The sequence below is a fragment of the Saimiri boliviensis genome, chromosome 19, assembly GCF_048565385.1.
Source record: "Saimiri boliviensis isolate mSaiBol1 chromosome 19, mSaiBol1.pri, whole genome shotgun sequence".
Taxonomy (NCBI): Eukaryota; Metazoa; Chordata; class Mammalia; order Primates; family Cebidae; genus Saimiri; species Saimiri boliviensis.
Genome location: NC_133467.1, coordinates 21,463,909 through 21,489,582, shown reverse-complemented (window position 1 = coordinate 21,489,582; position 25,674 = coordinate 21,463,909). Strand labels below are relative to the sequence as shown.

Here is a 25,674-nt window from a genome sequence, read left to right as displayed (position 1 = left end):
CCCGGGTTCAAGTGATTCCCCTGTCTTAGCCTCCCAAGTAGCTGGGACCACAGGCACATGCCACCATGCCGGGCTAATTTTCTTTTTTTGGTATTTTTAGTAGAGATGGGGTTTCACCATGTTGGCCAGGATGGTCTCCATCTCCTGACCTTGTTATCTGCCTTCCTCAGCCTCCCAAAGTGCTGGGATTACAGGTGTGAACACCTGTTCCCAGCTGAGAATTTTTTTTTCTTTTTGCTATGGTTTATTTCAGCTTCTGTGTAACTTACATGAACTTTCCAAGAAAAATGTATACAGGCAATATATATAAATGTATGTGTATATTTTAATGATGCTATGCTTGATTATTTGTGCTTGGATTATTTGTGGCCTTATTTAATTCCAGACTTACTTTCCAGCATAATTTTGGGAATATGGATTCAATAATTTTTGGATATAACCAAAAATTACTGGGTGACTACTTTGTAAAAGCACTTCTTCATATTTCACATTTTAATCTTCACAATAACTTCATTAGAGCAGGTGTTACTACTTTTTTATGTATTAAAAAGCAAAGGTTCTGAGAGGTTAATTAGCATTTTGCCTTTGGCATACATAGCAGGAAGTTTACAACTAGAACCCTACCATTAGCAGATAATAAGCTCAGGTGGTGAAAATCAATTTGCTTCAATAAAGCATAATTGTATCTGTAAATATGTTACAAATATCATATCATGTCTCTGAGTCAAATTTGCATTGTTTTTGAAGCAGCATTGCCTTCTGTTATTGGGCTGCTCTTGTATAGTTTAACATGAATGCATAGCAGTTTGCCCTGTAGGAACGAATCTAGTCTATTGGATATGCTACCATAATTCGATTAGGTCTCAAGATCAGTACATTAATTTATGTAGAGAATAACTGTTATATATTATGGTTTTTCAATATAGAACCATGAGTAAGAGGGTTTATATGTTTATGCATGCTAACCAACATTTGTTTGTTCTTTATGGTTTATCAATTGTTTTGACATTCCTTATTTCACTCATTAGATCCTGACCATTACCCTGTATTGTAGATAGGGCTGAAATTATCTGCCTCATGTTACTCATGAGAAAACTAAAGCCAAAGAATAGTGTATGATTTTCTCAGTAGCTTTAAATATATTGGCATAGAAAAATTCTGATAGTCCGAGGACAAGTGGATTCATTGTAATATCTGCAATGCATTTTATTTCTTATATAATTAAGAGCTTACTGCTGGACCACAGTTTGATTTAGGTGAAACTTCTCATTGTGTAGCATACTTGAGGAACAGCAGAAGATTATAAAAAGTTCCTTTCTTTTTCTGCAGGAATAGCTTATGATTTATTTGAAGCTTAATTATTTTCCAGAGGAATGCTCAACATGTTTCCAATAGCTGTATGTTTTGTGTTTTTGTAGAGGATTAGAGGAGAAGCTGCCAGTTTCCTCCCAGTGGTGATGTTGCAAATCTCAGAACTTTAATCTGGAACACTCTGCTCAGTTATGTATATGCATGAAAATTTGCCCTACCTATTACTTTACTTTGGCATGTGACATTTACTTGTGAAAATGTCATAATATCTGATTGATGTATTTCCTAGTCACGGATATAATGTAAGAATAAGTATCTGTGTATCAACATTTAAACGATAGTTCTTTTGTTGTCAACTGGCATGCACTAAGCACTTTACCAAGTACCGCCACTTCACTGGGCTCTGGGAACACGGCTCTTCCCTTACTGAGCTCATAATCTGGACTGTGAGGCCTACACATCAGGGCAGAAGGCCTCTAGTTTCACTTTTCATATAGTAATTTTGAAAGCATAGGAGACTTAGCAAAATATCTTTTAAAGCAAAGATGCTCCTCCACCATTTCTAAGATAAGCTGGTTCTTTCTGGCAAAGGTGATTTTAATTGTTGGTGCATTTCCAGGACAAGAAATGCAGTCTGTCAACATGCTCTTCAAAATGATCAGAAGAAAACAAGGAACACAAATGCCCAGCCCTGAGCTCTCCATTTTTTCTCTTTATGAATCCTTTCTTATGCTTTAAAACAGTTGAATTTATAGTTTACACACACACACACACACACACACACACACACACACACACACACACACACAATTTCTAGTAGGATGGATATATATTATCTTGCTATTAGGGCAATTCCCTGAAAGATTACACTACCTCCTTTATGTATAATGTCACTGCCTGATATTAAACAGAAATGAACTATGTGACTATGCTTTCCTTTTCAAATATGTGAACGTATTTCTCTACAGAGTTGTTTTGTAGCAGTATTGCTATTAAAGTGGTGCCCAGCTCCAGGCCTGCAGACTGCTGACACACAATTAATCTCACAAATTTATGAATGCCAAAGCATGGAGCAAAATGAAAACAACTGGGGGAATGTTTAAGGGAAATAGTTGGACTGTATCCAGATGTGCATGTGTAAAACATCACCCCTTAACTCCTCCCCCATATCCTGTCTGAAGACAGGATTTTTTTTTTTTTTTTCAAAAATAAACTGGGGTTATTTGAAATAAATCGTGGTCTCTGACTAAAACTGAATAAGCAAAGCCAGTCTGGTCATAATTCTGTGTTTTCTTGTATCTTTGTTTCTTAATTAACTCAATAGGTACTGATGAATCAATCTGCCTCATGGCTGTTTTTGGTGGCTGTTGCCACAACTTTATGAACTCCATTCAAAGATAATATGTAATGGTTTTCAAGAATAATTGTTGATTTCTTTGCATTTTTGGTTATAATGAAATGGAACTTTTTACTGTTAGAAATAGGCAGCATTATTGTAGTGTGAAGGTCATTTAATCTGGGAAGTGAAGTCTGGTCAAGAGGAAAAAAATGTGAGAGCATTTTATAGATTTTTTTTTTGCTTTGTTTTTTAGCAGTCTGTCCAAGATCAGTCAGGGGATGTAGGGAAAACAAAAAACAATTTCTCTTTAAGATACTTAACTCCATAGAGAAAGTATAAAAATGGAGATAATGTTGAACTTGTATGCATGAAATTAATTTAGGATCTGGCATCACTGGGATATGAAAAACTGGAGGTCATGGGTGCTCTGAAGAAATATTTTGCAGGTTGATGTCCAACCATCATTACATACCTTAAATGGTATTGGAGGTGAAGTAATAAAAACACACTTTTTCCCTTAAATACAAATATTTCCTCAAAAACAAGATAACCAAATCCAGTAATAAAACCAACTCATTTCAATAAAATTTTCTCCACAGACTTGCTTTCTGCCTACTCTGTGTAAGAACAAAAGTAAAGAAATGAATTGCAGTGAAGTAGGTACTCACTAAAACAGAGCATAGAGAGACCTTCTGCCCCGCATGCCTGCCCTCTGTCTGCATAGTCCTCAGAGACTCTGTCTGAACATTCAAATTCTGGGCCTTGTTAGGCACAGAGTTCTAAGATTAGATTTCTGTTTTTATTCAAAAAGAGAAAACAAAAGTAGAAAAATTTGAATATCCAATCTTTTATACTATTGCAGGAAGGCTTAAGGACCCCAATCATCAATTTTCCTGCAGTTGGTGACTTCAGTATGAAAACAGTATCAGCACTAAGAATAAGTATTGATTATGTAGTATCATTCCAGTTGTGCAGGTAATTATTCAAAGTCCAATTTTAATAATCATGACAACTGAATATAGTTTCTATCAAAATAAAATTTCTTAGTTCCTTTACCAAGAACTGGTAAAAAGGAAACTTTTTAACTAAAGGGAACTAGGTAAGGAAAGACATTGTCCTGTCCCAGATGCCAATAGTTTAGTGAGAAGTGATGGCCCTAGAGACAGAAAGGAGATGAGTAGATCACTTGTTTCAGTATTAATGTAGATATGCACACATGGTGCCTTCTCTAGATCATGTCTCTTATTCTCCATATTGTCTCCCCATACTACCCAGTAGAGAGATATTTTATTTAGCCACTTTTGGTTTCAAACACAAATAATTTCTGGGAAAGTTCAATATGGATATATATAGTACCATGATGATAAAAGTAATCTATATTATACAAAGTTTTTTTTTAAGTTAACACAAATTAAATTTCGATGTCATATGTGAAGACTTGGCAAACACTGAGAATTATGTGTGTCACAGTTTAAGGAAAATACAGTGATTCTGGGTTTCAAAACCCAAGTACAGTGAAACATTATAGATTTTAAAAATAAGGAATGTGCTTGGGCTGGCAGATGATAAAACATATTAGTTGCTTAAAATTGTTGCCAGTTATTTGGTAAATACAGTCAAACTTTTTTTTTTTTTTTTTTTTTTTTTGAGATAGGGTCTCACTTTGTCCCCCAGGCTAGAGTGCAGTGACCCAATCATGGCTCACTGCAGCCTCCACCTCCTGGGCCCAAGCAGTGCTCCTACCTCAGCCTTCCAAGTAGCTAGGACTACAGGGATGTGCCACCATGCCCAGCTAATTTTTTTTTTTAATTTTTTGTAGAGACAAGGTTTTATCATGTTGTCCAGGCTGATCTCAAACTCCTGGGCTCAAGTAATCCTCCTGCCTCGGCCTCCCAAAGTGCTGGGATTACAGGCATGAGCCAATGCACCTGGCTTCAAACTTTTTTTTCTTTTTCTTTTTTCTTTTTTTTGCTAGAGAATCAGCAGTGTAATAGATATTAATATAGTAGTACTCAAAACAACAGCTATCATAACAATAATAGCAAAATCTGTGGGTTCTTGGCTCAGCACTCAAGTAATAGTTTGACCTTGGATTAATTGCTTTATCTCAATTTTCTCTATATAAAATAGGGTTGGAACCCTATCCTGCTCACCTCACAAGCTGTGAAGGTCATTAGTTTTATTGTTGCATCTCTGTATCCATTGTTCACAATGTTTTTTAAATCTTCCCATTAAATGATGTTAAAACTCCCTAAGAACTCAAACAATCCCAGGCATACTGATGGAGCATTTAGACATGTAGTCTGAATATAGCATCAGACAACCCAAATTATTAAACATAAACAAAATTGTCACAAAATAAACATGGAAAATAGTATTACATTTACCACCATTTAAATTGCAGTTTTTCTAAGACATACCCACTACATAAAATAAAACCCATCTGCAGAGACACAGCAGTTTTTATACAGTTGGGAAGTTGGTGATTAAAAATTGGAATTTGGGGTTAATTTTTTTTTTAGAAATTGAGAAATTTTATTCTTCCTGCTAAACAATTGCCCTTAACACAGTAATGAGCAGCATGATCGGGAGGGTATGGTGATATACTAGAGCACGTCCTCAAACTAGGTGGTCAGGGCCTAACATGGCTTTTTAAGAAATAAATTGTTTCTGTTAAATGTTGCTCTCTTCATATTTTCTAGTTTAAAAGACACATACTTCTGGGAGACATAAACCCGGGAGTGGGGAGGGAGGAGAAATCATCTTAGAATTTATTGAATACTGAATCTGAGCCATGGACTTAATATGTGCATTCTCATTGCAGACTTAGGTTTTAGGGTTTAGAAATGTAGAATCCAAATATTAGAGAAGTTCGTCACTTTCCTGTCACCCTTTTAAGTGAATGAACTGTGTAGCTGAGATTTGATCTCCCAGTTGGTCTGCAAGCAAGCTCGTTTTCTTCGTTTTGCACACTCTGTACCATATGATAAATTAATTCATGAGATGCTTTCTTTTTAACAGCTAAGAAATAGAACACTAAGAGACCATTGAACATCTGGGGGAAAAAGTGATTTTTAAAGAAAGGAAGGCTAGAAAGCTTAGTCAGTCAACATTTAGGGGCAGGTCCTCTCATTCAGTGGTCAGGCCCTGCCCTGCAGATAAGCTGGTTTTGCTCTTTGCCTTAATGGGCTTTAACGGACTGTGGTACTAAAGCTAAGATGGAATTGAGGGAAACTCCTAATGCCTCCTTTATTCACATCAGTGAGGAGATTGAAAGAGGCCCCTTCAGTGTGTGAATACCTGAAATTAAAAACTAGAAATACCCGTTTAGACTGTTTACTTTAGGTTTCCTGTTTACATTTGTTTCAATTTTATTCTCTCACTGGGAAGTACAATTGGAATGCAGAGAAAAAGGGGTGAGCACAAGACAAGGGGAAGTGAAACTCAATTTTGAAAACAGAACCATTTTTACATTTAAGTTGAACTGTGGGTCTAAAAGGTTCAGCTCTCTATTGAGAACCATTGTGGGTGGGGTGCATTTGTAACAGAGCTTCACCTAATTCATTCTATATGCTTGGCAGAGGAAAGGCTGAAATCAGAGCCAAATTCCAAAGGGTCTCTGAGGGAAGCAAGGTCACACTCTATTCAGAATTATATAGCAACCTGGCCTAAACAGAAGATTTTTAATGTGTTTGTGCACTTAGGAATCATTTTTCTAGACTTTTGTAATTGTTTAACCATTTTGTGAGGTCTGTTGTAAATGTATTGCAAACACTGCTTCATAGCTAGATAAGAACAACTGCCAAATAATCTAATCAAGTCAACTAGGTTGATTTCATAGCTGCTTTTGAAACTGGGAATAAAATAATATAAAAGGGTTTATTGATTAGTTCCACTATCATAATAAGCCTGGAGAAATGTCTTAGGAGCCATGTTTTTTCTTTTTTTTCTGAGGAATTTGGCGCATCCCCAAGTAAAAATTGTTTTTTAATTCCAAACAGTCATATTAGGACCAGTTGTTTTCTTTTACATTGTTTTGTAATTGGCTCTCCTGCATGATTAAACTCATTTGCAAGGCAAAAATGTGAGAAGCAAGAAACCAAACGTTGTTAATCAGTAATTGCAATAAAAATGGGAATAAGGAGAAATGTCATTTTAACTCACTTTCTGGGAAGACATTCCAGAGTTTGGGGGATGACAGAACATCTTTTGGGTGCTTAGGGACCAAAAGGGAGTGATGACTTCAAACTTTGAAGTTATTTTTGCTTACAATCAACCAACTTTACCTCAAAGTGCAGAGTGCTTCAAAGTTAATTTAAACATCAGTTACAAATTCCAAGAAATGTGGAGATATAACCCAGAAAGGCAATATGACCTAGAGAGCTGAACAAGGATTTGGGAATGTCAACTTGGTTGTTAACCCTGTGTCAGTTGCTGTTTTTTTTAACTTTGTAGTGATGAAATACAGTTTCCATTCTCCTGACCACCTTAAAGTAGTACCAACCACAGGTAAAATAATACAGAAGGGACGTAATATAAAAGGGGAAATAATGTAGAAGGACAACGCCCCCCGCCCCAACCCCTTTTGAAGATGATAGGGATTTAGAGCAAAGTTTTGGTTATTTTTGAGGGGTCCAGAATTGAGGCATCTGCCTCTTTTGATAGAAAGGTTTCTTCTTTTTAAAAAAGCTGCCCCTCTTGTTACTATTTCTTTTTATTGTTAAATAATATTCCATTGTCTGGTTGTACCACAGTTTGTTTACTCATTCACCTGTAGAGGGACATCTTGGCTATTTCCAGTTTTTTGGCAATTATGAAAAAAGCTACTCTAAACATTTATGTGTTTGTATGAACATCTTTTAAACTTATTTGGGTGAATACCTAGGATTATTTATAATTGCATCATCATATGGTAAGACTGTTTAATTTTGTAAGAAACTACCAAATTATCTTTATAGGTGGCTGCATCATTTTGCATTCCTTACAGAAATAAATGTAAGTTCCAGTTCCTTCAAATTCTTACCTCTATTTGGTATTGTCAAGTTTTTAAATTTAAGGATGTCCAAGTTATTTTTTCTTCGTGGATTGTGATTTTGGTGTTACACTTTAAAACTCTTCACCAAACCCAAATTGCCCTGGATTTTCTCCCATGTTATTTTCTAAGAGTTTTATAGTTTTGTGTTCTGTATCTAAGTCTATCATCCATTTCGAATTAATTTTTGTAAAAAGTGTGAGGTCAGTGTGTACATACAGTTCTTTTTAATGTAGATTTATAGTTCCTTCAGCAGCATTTGTTGTAAAGACTATCCTTTCTATATTGAATTGCCTTTGTCCCTTTGTCCAAGGTCAGTTAACTAGATTTGTGTAGTCCGTTTCTGGGCTATGTTGTTCCATTGATCTGTGCACCTAGTTTTTCACCAATACTGTACTCTCTTTAGTACTATAGCTTTATGGTACGTTGTTGAATTTGAGTAGTATCAGTCCTCTGATTCTTTTTCAGTATTATGTTGACTATTCTGAGTCTTACTTTTCTATAGGTTTTAGAAGCAGTTTGTTAATGTCTACAAAATAACTTGCTATGATTTTAATTGAGATTGCATTTAATCTATAAATCAAGTTGGGGAAAATAGACATGTTAATGTAATTGAGTCTTCCTATTCATGAACATGGAATTTCCCACCATTTATTGAGGTCTTCTTTGATTCATTTTACTAGAATTTTGTTTTCCTCATATGGATATTTTTCATGTGCTAGTAGAAGTATATCTAAGTATTTATTTATTTTGGGGGTGGCTAACATAGTTGATTATATTAGCCCATTTTTGTGTCACCATAAATAAATACCTGAGGCTCGGTAATTTCTTATGAAAAGAGATTTAATTGATTCACAGTTCTGCAGGCTATACAAGTGTAGCTCCAGCATCTGCTTCTGATGAGGGCCTCAGGAAGCTTACAATCACGGCAGAAGGTAAAGGGGGAGCAGGTGATGTCACATATTGAGAGAGGGAGCAAGAAAGAGAGAAAGCGCAGGTCCCAGACTCCTTAAACAACCGGATCTCACATGAACTAACTAATCAAGAAATCATTTATCACCAAAAGGATAGCGCTAAGCTATTCATAAGGGTTCCATCCCCATAATCAAATCACCTCCCACTAGGCCCCACCTCCAATACTGGGAATCACATTTCAGCATGAGGTTTGGAGAGAATAAACATCCAAACCATATAAATGTTGTTTTGTTTTTAATTTTAAATTGAGTATTCATTGCTGGTATGTAGGAAGGCCGTTGGCTTTTGAACACTAATCTTGAATCTGATAACCTTGCTTTAATTACTTACTAGTTCTAAAAGACTTTTGGGCAATTGTTCAGAATTTCTACATGCACAATTATGTCACCTTTAAACAAAGACAGTTTTATTTTTTGCTTTCTGATCTGTATATTGCTTATTTCCTTTTCTTGTCTTATGGCATCAACTAGAATTTCCAGTATGATATTGAATGGGAGTTGTGAGAGGGGGACATCCTTGCCCTGTTCCTGATCTTATGGTAAAACATCTAGTGTCTCACCATTAAATATGAGGTTAGCTGTGTAGTTTTTTTGTAGATGTTCATTATCAAGTTGAATTTTTCTTCTATTCTTAGTTGGCTGAGAGTTTTTATCATGCTGGTTGTTGTCAAATGTTTTTTTTTTCCTGCATCTGTTAATATGATCATATGATATTTTATTCTTAAATATGTTGATGTGAAGGATTATATTAATTGATTTTCAAATGTTGAATCATCCTAGCATACCTGGAATAAATCTCACTTCGTTATGATGTATAATTCTTTTTATATATATTTGGCTTTGACTTGCTAATATTTTGTTGAGGATTTCTGCATCTATGTTACTGAGTGATACTGAGCTTTAGTTTTCCTTTTTTATAGTAACTTTATCTGTTTTTTTTTTAACTTCTATTTTAGGTTTTTGGGGAACATATGAAGGTTTGTCACATAATTAAACTCATGTCACAGGGGTTTGTTTATAGATTATTTCATCACCCAGCTACTAAACCCAGTACTCAATAGTTATTTTTTCTGCTACTCTCCTTCCTCCCACCCACCACCCTCAAATAGACCCCAGTGTCTGTTGTTTCAGTCTTTGTGTTCATAAGTTACTATATTTAGCTCCCACTGATAAGTGACAACATGTGGTATTTTGTTTTTTGTTCTTGCATTAGCTTGCTAAGGATAATAGTTTCCAACTCCATCCATGTTCCCCAAAAGATGATCTCCTTCTTTTTTATGGCTGCATAATATTTCACGGTGTATATGTACCATATATTCTTTTTTTTTTTTTTTTTTTTTGAGACGGAGTTTCGCTCTTGTTACCCAGGCTGGAGTGCAATGGCGCGATCTCGGCTCACCGCAACCTCCGCCTCCTGGGCTCAGGCAATTCTCCTGCCTCAGCCTCCTAAGTAGCTGGGATTACAGGCACGCACCACCATGCCCAGCTAGTTTTTTGTATTTTTAGTAGAGACGGGGTTTCACTATGTTGACCAGGATGGTCTCGATCTCTCGACCTCGTGATCCACCTGCCTCGGCCTCCCAAAGTGCTGGGATTACAGGCTTGAGCCACTGCGCCCGGCTGTACCATATATTCTTTAACCAGTTATTTCTCATTGATAGGCATATAGGTTGATTCCATGTCTTTGCTATTGTGAATAGGGTAGCAATGAAAGTTTGAGTGTGTGTGTCTTTATCGTGGAATGATTTATATTCTTCTGGGTATATACCCAGTAATGGGATTGCTAGGTCGAATGGTAGTTCTGCTTTGGCTCCTTGAGGAATCACCACACCGCTTTCCACAATGGTTGAACTAATTTACACTCCCACCAACAGTGTATAAGCATTCCCTTTTCTCCACAACCTTGCTAGCATCTGTTATTTTTTGACTTTTTAATAATGACCATGCTGACCAACATGAGATGGTATCTCATTGTGATTTTGATTCGTGTTTCTCTAGTGATTAGTAATATTTACCATTTTTATATGCTTGTTGGCCGCATATATGTCTTCTTTTGAGAAGTGTCTATTTATGTCTTTTGCCCACTTTTAAATGGGATTGTTTGTTTTTCTCTGGTAAATTCATTTAAATTCCTTATAGAGATTGGATATTAGACCTTTGTCATATGCATAGTTTGCAAATATTTTCTCCCGTTCTGTAGGTTATCTGTTTACTCTGTTGATAGTTTCTTTTGCTATGCAGACACTTTTAAATTTAATTAGATCCCACTCATCAATTTTTGCTTTTGATGTGAATGCTTTTGGTGTCTTAGTTGTAAAGTCTTTGACTTTTTCCGTGTCCAGGATAGTATTGCCTAGGTTGTCTTCCAGGGTTGTTATAGTTTTGGGTTTTATGTTTAAATCTTTAACCCACCTTGAGTTGATTTTTATATATGGCGTAAGGAAGGGATCCAGCTTCAGTCTTCTGCATATGGCTAGCCAGTTACCCTAGCACCATTTATTGAATTGGAAGTCTTTTCCCATTGCTTGTTTTTGTCAGCTTTGTCAAAGATCAGATTATCATAGATGTGCAGCCTTATTTCTGGGCTTTCTATTCTGTTCTGTTGTTCTATGTGCCTGTTTTTGTATCAGTACCATGCTGTTTTGATTACTGTTGCATTGTAATACAGTTTGAAGTTGAGTAACATGATTCCTCCAGCTTTGTTCTTTTTACTTAGGATTGCCTTAGCTATTCAGGCTCTTTTTTGATTCTATATGAATTTTAAAATAGTTTTTTCTAGTTCTGTTAAGAACGTCATTGGTAGTTTGATAGAAAGAGCATTGAATCTAAATTGCTTTGGGCAGTATAACCACTTTAATGATATTGATTCTTCTTATTCATGAGCATGGAACATTTTTCCATTTGTTTGTGTCTTCGCTGATTTCTTTGAGCAGTGTTTTATAATCCTCATTATAGATATCTTTTACCACCCAGATTATCTGTATTCTTAGGTATGTTACTCTTTTTGTGGCAATTGTGAATGGAATTGTCTTTCTGATTTTGCTCTTGTTTTGGCTGTTGTCAATGTATAGAAATGCTAGTGATTTTTGTACATTGATTTTGTGTCCTGCAAATTTGCTGAAATTGTTTATCACCTGGAGGAGCTTTTGAGCTGAGGCTATACGGTTTTCTAGTTATAGAATAACGTCTGCAAGAAGAGATAGTTTGATTTCATTTTGGATGGCCTTTGTTTTCTTTCCCTTGCCTAGTTGTTCTGGCTAGGACTTCCACTACTATGTTGAATGAAGTGGTGAGAGAGGGCATCCCTGTCTTGAGCCAGTTTTCAAGGGAAATGGTTCCATCTTTTCCCATTCAGTAAAATGCTGGGTGTGGGTTTGTCACAGAGGGCTCTTATTGTTTTGAGGTATGTTTCTTCAATATCGAGTTTATTGAGAGTTTTTAACATGAAGGGGTATTGAACTTTGTGTAAAGCCCTTTTGAATCTATTGAGATAATCATGTGTTTTTTGTCTTAGTTTTGTTTACGTGGTGAATCACATTTACTGATTTGCTTATATTGAACCTGCCTTGCATCACAAGGATGAAGCCTACTTGATCATGGAAGATTAGCTTTCTGATGCACTGCTGGATTCAGTTTGCTAGTATTTTGTTGTGAATTATTGCACAGATGTTCATCAAAGATATTGGCATGAAGTTTTCTTTTTTTGTTGTGTCTCTGCCAGGTTTTGTATCAAGATGATGCTGGCATCATAGATTAAGTAGGTACCATTCCTCCAGATACTGTTCAAAAAATTGAGCTCTTCTTTGTGTATCTCATAGAATTTGACTGTGAATCCATCAGGTCCTGGGCTTTTTTTGGTTGGTAGGCTATTTATTACTGATTCAATTTTGGAGCTTGCTGTTGGTCTGTTCAGAGAATTGATTTCTTCCTGGCTCAGTCTTAGAGGATTTATGTTTCCAGGAATTTATCCATCTCCTCTAGGTTTTCTAATTTGTGTGCATAGGGGTGTTAGTAGTAGTTTCTGATGGTTGTTTTTATTTCTGTGGGTTCAGTAGTAACATTCTCTTCATCATTTCTAATTGTATTTATTTGGATCTTCTCTCTTTTCTTCTCTATTAGTTTCGTTAGTGGCCTATCTTATTAATTTTTTCAAAGAATGAATTCCTGGATTTGTTGATCTTTTGAATGGTCTTTTGTGTCTCAGTTCCTTCAGTTCAGCTCTGATTTTTGTTATTTCTCATCTTCTTCTAGCTTTGGGGTTGATTTGTTCTTGCTTCTCTGATACTTTCAGTTGTAAATTCAGATTAATTTGAGATCATTCCAACTTTTCAGTGTGGGCATTTAGTGCTGTGAATTTCCCTCTTAACACAGCCTTAGCTGTATCCCAGAGGTTCTGGTGTGTTGTATCTTTGTTCTCATTATTTTCAAAGAACTTCTTCATTTCTGCCTTAGATTTATTATTTACCCAAAAAGTCATTCAGGGGCATGTTGTTTAATTTCCATATGATTGCATAGTTATTGAGTGATTTTTCATAGTCAACTTCTATTTTTAATGCACTGTGGTTCAAAGCTGTGTTTAGTATGATTTCAGTTCTTTTTCATTTGTTGAGAATTATTCTATGTCCAATTATATGGTCTATTGTAGAGTATGTGCTATGTAGCAAAGAGAACAATGTATATTATGTTGATTCTGAATACAGAATTCTGTAGGGGTCTATCAGATCCATTTTGCCCATCTTGAGTTTAGGTTCTGAATACCTTTGTTAATTTTCTTCCTTGATGATCTGTTTAATACTGTCATGGGAATGCTGAAGTCTCTTACTATTATTGTGTAGGAGCCTATGTCTCTTTGGAAGTCTCTAAGAACTTCCTTTATGAATCTGGGAGCTGCTGTGTTGGGCACATATATATATTTAGAATAGTCTTCTTGTTGAATTGAACCTTTCACCATTATGTAGTGCCCTTCTTTTTTTTTTTTTTTTTTTTTTTTTTGATACCTGTGGATTTGAAATCTGTTTTGTCTGAAATTAGGATTGCAATCTCTGCTTTTGCCTGTTTTCCATTTGTTTGGTAGATTTTCCTCCATCCCTTTATTTTGAGCCTATGCTTGTCATTGCATGTGAGATAGGTCTCTTGAAGACAGCATACCATTGGTTTTTGCTTTTTTATCCACCTTGCCACTCTGTGCCTTTTTAAGTGGGGCATTTGGCCCATTTACATTCCAGGTTAGTATTGATATGTGTGATTTGATCCTGTCATTGTGCTGTTAGCTGGTTATTATGTTGGCTTGTTCGTGTGGTTGCTTTACAGTGCCACTGATCTATGTGTTTAAGTATGTTTTTGTATTAACTGGTAGCAGTCTTTCCTTTCTATATTTCATGCTCCTGTCAAGATCTCTTGAAGGCAGATCTGGTGGTAATGAATTCCCTCAACATTTTCTTATCTGAAAGTTATCTTGTTTCTCCTTCACTTACTTACAAAGCTTAGTTTGAAATATGTAATTCTTGGTTGAAGACTTTTTTCTTTTAAGAATGTTGAATATAGGTCCCCAATCTCTTCTGGCTTGTAGCATTTCAGCTGGGAGGTTCATTGTTATCCTGATGATGTTTTCTTTGTTGGTGACCTGCCCTTTCTCTCTAGTTGCCTTTAACATTCTTTCTTTTATTTTGACCTTGGAAAATCTGATGATTATGGCCTTGGGATGATCTTCTTGCATAGAATCTTGCAGGAGTTCTCTGTATTTCCTGAATTTGACTGTTGGCTTCTCTAGCAAGGTTGGAGAAGTTTTTATGGACAATATCCTGAAATATGTTTTCCAGGTTAATTGCTTTCTCCCCATACCTTTCAGTGATACCAATGACTTGTAGATTTGGTCTCTTTACATAAACCCGTATTTCTTGGAGGTTTGTTCATTCTTTTTTATTCTTTTTTATTTATTTTTGTCTGATTGTCTTATTTCAGAGAACCATTTTTCATGTTCTGAGATTCTATCCTCATCTTGGATTATTCTACAGTTAATACTTGTGATTGCATTCTTGTATTGTGTTAATCAGTTCTGGCAGACTTATTATATTTTTTATACTGGCTGTTTCGTCCTTTAGCTCCTTTTTGCTTTATTGTGATTCTCATTTTCTTGGATTGGGTTTGCCATCCTCCAGAATCTTGATGATCTCTGTTCCTGCCGATATTCTGAATTTTATTTCTGTCATTACAGCCAGTTCAGCTGGGTCATTTGGAGGACATATGACACTCTGGCCATTTTAGTTACCACAAAGTTCTTCAAAGTTCTTGTGTTGGTTCTTTCCCATCTCTGTGTGTGGGTGTTCCTTTTAAAGGCAGTATAGATTGAGTACAGTCAACAGACTTAATTTTTTGGATGCTTTCTCCAGGCTGAGGCTTTGTACAAGGTCTTTATTTGAAGCTGTCTTTTTGTCTCTGGTTTCAGAGAGTTATATGTTAGTGAGGTATTTTTGTTGTTGAAGCTTTGGAGTGGGATCCAGCAGGTGGCACTTGGGCTTCCTGGTCAGTTGGTAGACTCTTGCTCAGTTATGTGGCTCTCCTATGTTTCCTCACATTGCAGCCACGTTCTCTCTCAATGCTCTCAAAGTGTGGTTTTCTCTTTCCCTTGAATGCTGGCTGTAAGTCACAAGTTGGAACTCCTTGACTGCCCACTGCAGCTCTGGGGTGATCTGTGTTTATCTTCCTTCAACAGCTTGGAGACAACAGAGGAAGGGACCTTAGTAATGGTCATGGTTTAGGGTTATTTGCTTGAGTCCTGGGGGCTTCACCCCAGAGAGATGCAGGTCAGCAATTGCTCAGTGTAATCAGTGCAGAATGGAGGGTCTGTTTTGTGGGCCCAAGCCCACAGGGGTTCCCTGTCTGGTGGTGATGAGCAGTGGGGGATGTGTGGGACTCATGGGAGATGGATTGACCTTCTCTCCTTGGCTTGACTGCAGCTTGTTATAGTGTGAATAAGACACTTAGGATCTTTACTCCTTCATTATTTCAAGGTTAGAAAGGGCAGTTCCACTGAAGAGGCAATGGCAGAGAGGCTTTCAGCTGCCCCTGGAGGCCCTGTCCAAGGAATTTCCAAATTGCTACTAGCTTGATAGCTCTAGCAGGTCTTGGCTGGAGGCCCATGCCTGGAGGACCTGCCCAGTGAGGAGATACGGGAACAGACACCCATGTAACAGTTTATCTACTTTTCTGTAGGGATGCTGTGGTATGCTTCAGGTCCAATCCAGTTTCTAGTCACCTCAGATTTTCCAGTACCTGGAGGTATCACCCGTGAAGGTGCTTCCCTGAATGGGGGAGGTTCCCCTGGTTCCATGTTGCTCACGTGGGGGCTATTGTCCTGTCTTGCTTTTCTTTATTCTCCATGGATCAAGTTATTTTCCTGATTAGTCCCAACGTGAGTACCTGGATGTTTCAGTTGAAGATGTTATATTTACTTGCCCCTTCCATTCCTCTCCATGAGAGCCATGCACACTACTTCTAGTAAGCCATCTTGCTTTATCTGGTTTTGATTTTAGAGAAATGTTAGCCTCATAGGATGAGTTAGGAAGTGTTTCTTCTGCTTTTATTTACAAGAGTTTCTAGAGAATTGATATAATTTCTTCTCTAAATGTTCGATACTATTCATCAGTGAAAACATCTAGACCTGGTGCTTTGTTTTTTGTTGATTAATTGTTGATTGTTGATTCAATTTATTTAATAGATATAGACCTATTAAGATTATCTATTTCTCTTTGTGTGAGTTTTAGTAGATTGTGTCTTTCAAGGAATTGGTTAATCACTCTTTCAATATTCTACTTCTAACCCATATGTATATTTTTGGTATGATATGTTTCACACTTCATTACTTTATATATGTATTTTCTTTTACTAAATTATGTGATCCTTGAAGGTACAAACCATGTTTTTAAATTTTGCATCCTTAGGAATTAGCATAGTGACTGGACATTTTAATCAGTGTTGACTGAAATACATTGAATTTCTCCAGATTATCAACTGGATGTGAGAACTATGTCTGGAACACCATAGATATAAGAAGAACATAGGCTAGTATTTATACATTTTTCACTTTATAAAAGTTTAATCTACCAAGTTCTTTTAACTGGTTTGTTTCTGCAGAGCATTTTAGTGTTGAACTGTAGATAATTTACTGCTTGAGAGAAGGCTGAGTAAGAGTGAATCAGGGACATCTGAAGTTAAAGAGTTTAATTTAAAGTGATGATATTTAGCATTGAAAGAAGTATTAATAGAATTACAAAAATGTGATTCACTGCTTTCTAAATTTCTAGAAATTATCTGTTGCATAAAACAGAACACACCTGAATAGACACAATAACCATATAACTAGGGCTCCTCTGGGGCTAACTGATCATTAAAAATTACAAAACAGGAAGTTAGACTTGTAATTTAAACTTCTGCTTAGTCTTTGGCTGTAATCAAATATTATGTTCAGGACAAAGAATGAGCTGGAGGGTCACTTCAAGCTCTGATCTGCTAACTGCTATTGTTTAATTGAGGTACCTCGTGTTCCCCAAAGGCTGAGCCACAGGCTGCTCTCTCCAGACGCTATGTTTAGATTCTTGTGAGCCCTCAAGTGCTGCATCCGCTGAGACTTGGTGTTGCACTTGTTTGATGTGTTCAGCCTCTTTTGGTCAGATAAACCAAAGCATAAACATTACGCTGACAAACCCAGGTCGCAGAGTGGATTTTGGTCACTGAACTGCCCAAGCAGATTATTAGGGAACAACATTTTAACAGCAGCAGCAAGTTGTTTATATGATATCTGATCCCAGACATTTTGCATGTCTTTAACACGATATGAATCTATTTTTGAGATTTGTAATGGTTATGGTAAACAACCAGATTTCCTTGTGAAGTTGACTCATGTTATTTCTCATAGAATTTATCACATTGTTTATCTGTAGTTCTTCCCTATAGTCTGTGAAGTTAACTTTTGTATAATAGGGTGTGTATATTTATTTACAAAAAAATTACTATATGTGTTAAAATAATGTTTAGCCTTGTTTTCTTCTTATTATTAAGTAGTATGTTCTATATGGGTTGGTACCAAAATAAAATATGTATAATTCCTCAGTAACAAGGCGAAATGTTGTAATGTATAAACTCTGATGTAAGTTTGATGGTTAAATTGGTTATTTGTGTGGTGTATAAGGTTTGCAAGGCTACTTAACCAGTTTGATTCTTAATTTCCATCACTATAAAATGGATAAAACTGTATGCCACATTTTTAAAGACAAAAAGATTATTAATATTTTTTATGTAAAATGCCTGGTACCAGGGTTTCATTGCCATTAAACATATAGTTCTGCAGGCAGAGTTTTTTACTGTCATGAAAAAGATTTTCTTCACAGTATGCAACATCTCCCAGTGCTATGGCACATTTTGACAAAGACCATATGTGCTACTTTTCTTCTGTATAATTGAGCCATGTTGAAGAAACGTCACAGTATAATGGCCTTAGTCAATTTATTTTGAAACTTAAAACTGGCATATTTTGGTATGTTTTATTGTTTTTAGTGATACCATTTTCTAGAATCTTAACTGTTTTACGTAAAATGATATAAGCAGTGCATTATTTGTTCTCAAAAAGAACACAACTAATTGTCTTAATATAAGACTAAGAGGTCTAATACAGTGTTCCTAAAATAGCAATGTGGATACCTAGCAGCGATTATTTTTGTATTTCCAGACTTTAATTATTTCCACTTCCATAGAAAAAAATTTCTATTCCCCTCTTCAGCATCACTACTTAAACAACTTGCAGGCTTCTGAAACCCAGCCCACTCAAAACTTACCAAAACTAAATTGGGTTATTTTTTGCCTTTGCCTTCATGCTCTGTAAACTTACTGCTCTTCTGTATGATCTATCTTTGTTAATAGCCTCAGCAGCCACATGCTTCTTCCAAGCTACACATCCTCAGAGTTCCTGTGAGTGTATCTTTCGCCTTCTAAAAAAGCGTTACATTCAACTTGCCTTCAAAACCTGATGGTCTTTTCTTTCTCAAATACAGCCCCTCCTCTCAATCTTCTTGCTCGAGCTACATGCTTACCATAATGCCCCTGGGCCATTACAGCAGCATACTGAATGTTCTACCCTCCACATCACATTATGATTCTAAAAACACAGATGTGATCATGTTACTTCTCAGGAAAAACATCTGCTGCCCCTTGATTCTCCACTACATAGGACAGTGGTTTACAAGTTACAGGTTGCAGGCTTTTAATGAGTAGTGAATTCAAGTTAGTGAATTACATTCAGCTATTAAAATATAATGGAAAAGAAAATAGTAGAGCGTATCACATTTGGTAAAGTCATTGTTCTGTGAAACTCTGCTCTAGTTGTATTTTTCTTTATAAACATGCATGTGTTTTGGTACTGTTTCATGATGTAAAATGTACTTCTGACCATGGATAATAGTCTTGAAAATTTGCAAACCATCAGAATAGAGGGTAAATTCAAACTTTTTATTAGGGCATAGAGTTTCTTTCATAATCTTCCCAGGTTACCTTTCTACTATTGTCTCTAGCTACCTCCTCGGATAAGCCTCTTCTGATTTCCACTTTAAGAACTCACTATATTTCCCTGGCATGAACTTTGCCTTTATTCAAGCTAGCTCATCTAAATGGACTACCAGTTCTTAAACTTTTTGGTCTCAGGATCTGTTTAAACTCTTAAAAAGTATTGAATACCCCTTAGGAGCTTTGTTTAAGTGGACTATAAACTACATTAATCAACATGCAACAAATTAAAAATTAAAATGGAGAATTTTAAGAAATATGTATTAATATTAAAAATAATGAATCCATTATATGTTATCATAAGTGATCGATTTTTGTGAAAAAAATCTGTTATTTTCCAAAACAAAACAAAATTATAAGAGTGACATTGCTTTATATTTTTGCACATCTCTTTAATGTCTGAATTAATAGAAGACAGATTGTCACATCTGCTTTTGTGTTCAGTCTATTACTATGTGTTGTTTTGGTTGAAGGATATGAAGAAAATTTAGCCTCTAATGAATATGTAATTGAGAAAGGAGTGAGTATTTTGATAATCTTCTCAGATTCTTTTGCAAATATTCTTCTTTAATACTATACCAAAACTCAACAAATGATATAGTTCCTTAAAGGTTAATTGCAATGAGTCTGATACCTTACCAACTAACTTTTCGTAGTCCATGTCATTAGAATATATTGATAAGTCTCCTTTGCACCTTGAATAGCTCTTTTACCCATGTGGGAAGTTGCAGTATCATGCATTGGTCATTGGAAGCATATCAGTTCCCTGAATAATATGTAAATCTAAATGTTCACTCATTTCATTATACAACATTGAAAAATCACGTTGGTTAATATCACCACTGATTGCATCAAATAAGTCTTTAAACATTGGGAAACTTTCAAGTTTAATATGGTAGATACAAGTTTTACAAAATTCTAATTTTTACTTACAGGCTGTAATTTTAGTATTGGAATCCAATACTATCAGCTATTTTCCTTGACAATACAACTGAATTAAGGTTTCATGGGACAGTAACCACAGCTTGTGATACATTTGAATTACTGTAGTTCATCAGTGATCCTTTCAAGTAAATATAGTGTTTTTTGAAAAAAGCACAAGTCGAACAATCACACAAGTGTTTTTCCTTGAAACAAGCATTGAACTGCAGGAAACAGCAGAAATATTTTATGTTTACTTCCTCTTTTCTTTGCACAGAATATTAAAAAGTCACATACTGAAAGGTCAAGATTGTTAAAAATTAATAATTTTTACTGTTTTATCAAGGATTTGCCTAAGTAACGCTGCTTTTTTTTTCTTTTACTGAAAGTACTTGGCATTGAAGAACACCATTGCCAGTACCATTTGGTGCCACTGCTGTCTTGACTTGTGCTAAGGCACCAGCAGTTTTACCACCTTTTCTTCTGCACCATTAGTGTAAATGTCAACATAGTGAAAAAGGCAAATAAGGAGTTAACATTATTATGAAATAGTCTTCCTGTGGCCTTTCATTTGGGTCCCCTGAAAAGATCTTGCTGATCTCCAGGAGCTGTTGTTTACACTTTGAGAATTGCTGACCCAAAGTATCTTGCCTAAACCTATTTTTTGCTTGGAAAATGTGTATTCAGACCTAAAGATCAGGTTCAAATGTTATCTACTTTGTGAAGCTTACTGAAGCTCCCCAGGTTAATTTGTCACTACTACTCTGAGTTTCTGTGTATTGTAGTCCCTATCACATTTCTCTTTGTCCATGAGGTGCTCCTGTTCTGGGCTGAGTCTTATTTCTCTACCATCCCATAAACGCCTGGTAGATGCTCAGGATTTCTTAAAGAGCAGAAGCCTGTACCCCCTCGTTACACATTCTGCCTTTTGTTATTCTTCCCCAAGTCTAGCATGGGGTCAGACGGGGAATAATTACTGCTTGAGGCAAGTAATTTTCTGAGGCAAGCAGAGGCATTTCACTCTCATGTTCTTAATGCCACTTTCATAGGCATCAGGAAACACTGACCTGATGCTTACAGTTTCAGTGTTATGATATTGATATTGTGGCACTGATGCAGATAGCACCAAAATAGCTTCTGTTTAATAAATATGTGAATAATTCTCTTGCATTCTTTAGTCCAAACCTTGATATAGGTCAAAGGGTCATTTTAGGTAACTCCGCCCTAACTGAAGATACCCTTGGATCTCCTAGTTCTCAGATAATTTTGATGGGAACTTAATTGAATATTTTAAAATTTTTTATTTCTTATTTTTATTCCAGAAACTTTTGTTTAGCGTTCACTATGTGCCAGGTGCTCAGCATTCAAAGGTTGGCAGGACATGAACTCTGCTTTCAAAGTGGTATGATAGAGCAACAGGAGAAAGGCACTGAATTTAGTTATCAAATTTATACTGCTTCTATATTCTGTATTTTGCAATTTGTAAGTTGTGAGTTTTCTCATTTCTTTGTTTTTAAGTGTATGCTTTATGAATGAATGCTTAGATTATAAAGGTTGTCATAGATATTTTAGTTGTAAATGTCCTTCTCCTCCCATATTTAAAACAGTGTTGAGTTTGTTTTTGGAAATCTGAATTTCAGAGTAAGGCTTCTATAATTTTTTTTTAAATCACCTTAACTAGCATACTATTTACAAAAATATATCATATTTTTTTCAATTGATTTTTTTCAGCATTGATTTTTAAACTTTATGCTGGATTCAGGCTTTTTAGAGGATACAAAGAAAGTATGTACTTCCTTAAGTATAATATTTCTTTTTTAAAAAACTGCCTTTATTTCCATTTTGAGTTATACAGTTACAATGCTAAGTATGCATAGCTTTATGTACAAAGTGAAAAAAAAATCCCTGCTTGTCCAAAAGGTTTACTATTTCTTTAATGAGACAGAACAAGTGCAAAGATGTTTATATAAACCCAAGTGAGAATTTTGACTGAAAGTATCTCAACTACAAATTGCAGTTTTTCTCCAAGATTTAGGAGAGAGGAGACTACAAGTAGAAGAAACAAAATAGACACACCAGAACTTTTGGCTTTGCTCTTTAAACTTAAGGGTTTACTTCTAAAATCAATCCTCATGTTTTATTATATAGATCATGTTTTGCTGATGTGATGATTAATTTGGCTAGGCCACTGTACCCAGAAATTTGGTCAAACGTCAGTCTAAATGTCACTATAAGATTATTTTTTAGATTAGATTAGCATTTAAATTAATAGATTTAGAGTAAAGCAGGTTTACTTTCCATAATGTAGGTAGAATTTATCAATCAGTTGAAGGCTAAGGCTGAGAACTCCGAGGCAAAGAGAATGCTCCCTTCAGATTCAAGCTGCAACATCAACTTTTTTCTGGGTTTCTGGCTTTCCATCCTTTCGTGCAGATTTTGGACTTCCCGGCCTCCATAACCATGAGAGCAAATTCATTAAAATAAACTATCTATTTCTACATACCCTATTTGCTTTGTGGAAAGCAGCATTAGGGTATGGGAAGGTTATTCGTATATTTGGTCTTATGTTAGCCCAGGAAGCAAGATGCTGCCTACCTCTCCACTACTCCTTAACACTGCCAGGCTTAGGCTCTTGGAAGTCACAGTAATATATCATTTTCAGATCACAGTACCGATTTCAAAGCATTTGCACATTTGTGCATGATCAACTCTTTCTGTAGAAGTATTCAGAAACAATGAGGTCTAGGGATCCATGGGGAAAAGAAAATGTGTTAAAATACATGGATCCAGTTAGAAAGGAAATGACTAGAGAGAAGCAACAGGAGAGGAAAGGTTGGGAAAGCTGTTATGTGCTGAATTTTGTGTGTCTCCCGCCCCCAAAATCATATGGTGAAGCCCTAACCCTCAGTCCAGAATGTTGCTATATTTGGAGATAAGGTCTTTAAAAAGGTGATTAAGTTAAAATGAGACCATTAAGGAGACCCTCATCCAGTTTGACTTATATCCTTATAAGAAGAGTAATCTTGACACAAAGGGAGACACCAAGGCCCCCCACACAGAGGAAAGACCATGTTAGGGCACAGAAAGAAGGCAGTTATCTGCAAGCCAAGGGGAGAGTCCTCAGGAAATTAAAAAATAAAACCTGCTGAAACCTTGATTTTGGACTTCTAGCTTCCAGAATCATGAGAAAATTATTTCCCATTGTTTAATACATCCCGTCTGTGGTGTATTGTTATGGTAGCTCTAGCAAACAAATACAGGCCCCAAGGGTGAACGCTGATCATTTTTCAACTTTACTTACACTAGACATGATTCTGGTTTATTAAACATTTCTGTTTATCCAGGAGCTAAGTGAGTAGTTCTCAAGAACTACCTTGGATAGGTTACACTGACTAGTCTCTGAGGCCAGGGTGATTATTGCTATTTGCATTAAGCAAGGAGAAGACTTTATCTTGTCTCCCAGGGGCCCAAGAGCAATGCAGTTCTGTGTCTGAGGGTGCTCCTACCTTGGTCCATGTTGTTCCACAATTGCAGCTCCAGAAATATCTCATCAGCTCATATAACCAGTGAGCTATACATTTCAGGGCACTTCAAACAGCCCAGTGATTTTTCAGTCTAATATTTCCCAGGCCATTTTTTTCATCATCTGGAAAATTCAGTTACTGATGTCTGGGTTTAAATAGCTAAATAGAATTGTAAAATTTTAAAAATTAAAATAATTTTAAAGATTATTGATTATAAGATGATATAATACAACCATCAAAAATGCACTAGCCAGTGATTCTTTATTGGTTTGATGCTTTGCCATTTTAATAGCAATAATTATATAATAATAATATTGTAGCTAACACTTAGTGTTTACTGTGTGTCAAACACCATTCCAACCTCATTACAGATGTTAAATTTGAAATATGCTGACATAGACTGTCTCATTTAATTCTTGTAACAAAGATGTGAGTTGGGCAAGGCAGAAATTATTCCCATTTTGGAGATGAGAAAGTGGAGACTTAGCAAAGTTCACTTTTTTTCTTTTTTTTTTTATCAAGGTTACCCTGCTAGTAAATCGCACAGCTTGAAACATAAGTCTTCAGATTCCTAAGTTAGTGCTTTTTGCAAAACAATTCTCTTATAAATGACATCAAATATATAGGTAATTAAGAGTAAGAGAATGCGCCTTCTTTTCTTTTCTTTTTTTTGGCCTGTTTGAGTTCTAAACAAAGAAATGTGAGATTCAGTAAGGCGAGAAAAATGACATTTGCCTTCCTAAACGATCACTAACATTTAGCCTTTGCGGGAAGAACTGAGGGTGAAGAATGGAGTCCAAGAAGCACAATGTTTCTAACACCAGGAGCTGTATGGATTGGGGACCAGAAGGAAACTGAACTGGAACTTAAGATGCCTAAAGAGCAAGAAGGGAATATTAAGCCAGTACAAGAATAATAAAGAAAGTATAAAGTTACCTCTGTACAAATCAGAAAGCCTATAAAGGGAACCAAAATATAATGTGAAACAAAACACTGAGAAAACCTTTCTTTCATTTTTTTTAACTCGTAAGATGAATTCAATTTATAGAAGGCAAAATATGTTCAAAACGAAAAGTTGTGCCTTTGAGAGACAGAAGAAAGCAGATTAACATATGTCTGTGGAAAATCTAAAGCTCCAACATACATCAGCATGTCTTTTAAGGAATAAATTATGTCGATTTCTATACTCAGATTTCATTCCTAGCGATAGCAAAAATCAAGTGTGAGGGAAAAGTTTAGAGATAAACATGACAGAGAAGGAAATAAAGGGCTCTTTTTATATCCAGTGATTTTGACCATCCTTCCCTCCCTCAAAACAAAACTTCTGAACAAATATAATATTGCTAATGCAGCCAAAGAGCAGTTGAGTAAACAAATATATCTTACAGTTTGTTTCCAAAAGTTAAAAAATATTATAACTCCTTTTGGTGATTTTAGTATCTGAGGTAGGATAGAATCAACCCTATCCATTAAAGATATTTAGGAAGCAAAGTAGCATTCTTGCTTAGCCAATACCTTGATTAACTAATTGAGCCTTCAGAAAAAGAAGACAGAGTGGGAGATTTTTCTGATTATCATCACTCCATAATTACTGGTATTTTCCATAACCTAGGCAACTCAGCTGTCTAAGAAACAAAATCCAGCTGAAACTGAACCTTCTAAAGTTTTCCTTCTACAATTTTTTAAGGCCCAGAGCAGGATCCCTGTCATACTAAAGTCTCTTCTGGATGTCTGGAAAAAGTCTTATAGTCTGGGAGACATTCCAAAATATGTGCAGTGACCATTGCCACAGGCGTGAACTTCTTAATGCATTTTGCAGAAATCTCCTCCACAATGAAATTGATTACTGTCTGAAAGGATTTTTTTCCCCTTTTCAAAATAGCAAGCAGCTAGAATATGCTTTTCTTATGTTTTATTGCATCCTTAAGTATCTCATGTGGACTGAATGTGACTGGAGAAAGTTACCAGTCTGAATCTGATATACAATGTCTAGTTTAAAACAATTTTTTTACATTTATG

The 25,674-nt window shown here is 35.8% G+C and overlaps 1 protein-coding gene across 8 annotated transcripts in view; it reads left to right on the top strand.

Annotated features, from left to right (window-relative positions):
- The window catches only part of DNM3 (dynamin 3), a 535,391-nt gene that overhangs the window by 320,181 nt on the left and 189,536 nt on the right, over positions 1–25,674 (top strand). Inside the window, exon 16 of one of the 8 annotated variants that reach the window (XM_074390194.1) lies at positions 1,419–25,674. The exons of the other annotated variants lie outside the window; for them this stretch is intronic. Within the exon in view, the coding sequence (XP_074246295.1) occupies positions 1,419–1,481 (63 nt within the window). The 3' untranslated portion in view covers positions 1,482–25,674. The remainder of the gene's footprint in view (positions 1–1,418) is intronic. 8 annotated transcript variants of the gene reach the window in all.